Raw genomic sequence first — 231 nt, forward strand, 5'->3', positions numbered from 1 at the left:
CATCAGCATGTGCATCCTCTCCATCTCCACCATCAACGTGGAGCGTTACTACTACGTGGTGCACCCCATGCGCTACGAGGTGAGGATGACGGTGGGCTTGGTGGCCTGCGTCCTCGTCGGCGTCTGGCTCAAAGCCGTGGCCACCTCCCTCGTCCCCGTGCTGGGCTGGTTGTCCCCCGACCGCCCGCCGGTGCCCGCCGGCCGCGGCTGCTCCCTGGCGGGGAGCCCCCG

At 69.3% G+C, this 231-nt stretch overlaps 1 protein-coding gene across 1 annotated transcript in view; it reads left to right on the plus strand.

Moving 5' to 3' along the window:
- Positions 1-7: 7 nt before the first annotated feature.
- LOC104547770 (probable G-protein coupled receptor 61) overlaps positions 8-231 on the plus strand; it is a gene marked incomplete at its 3' end in the record, with an annotated part of 890 nt that continues 666 nt past the window's right edge. The window contains exon 1 of the mRNA XM_010193588.1: positions 8-217. Coding sequence (XP_010191890.1) covers positions 8-217 — 210 coding nt within the window. The remainder of the gene's footprint in view (positions 218-231) is intronic.

The sequence above is a fragment of the Mesitornis unicolor genome, unplaced genomic scaffold, assembly GCF_000695765.1.
Source record: "Mesitornis unicolor isolate BGI_N332 unplaced genomic scaffold, ASM69576v1 scaffold33851, whole genome shotgun sequence".
Classification (NCBI taxonomy): Eukaryota; Metazoa; Chordata; class Aves; order Mesitornithiformes; family Mesitornithidae; genus Mesitornis; species Mesitornis unicolor.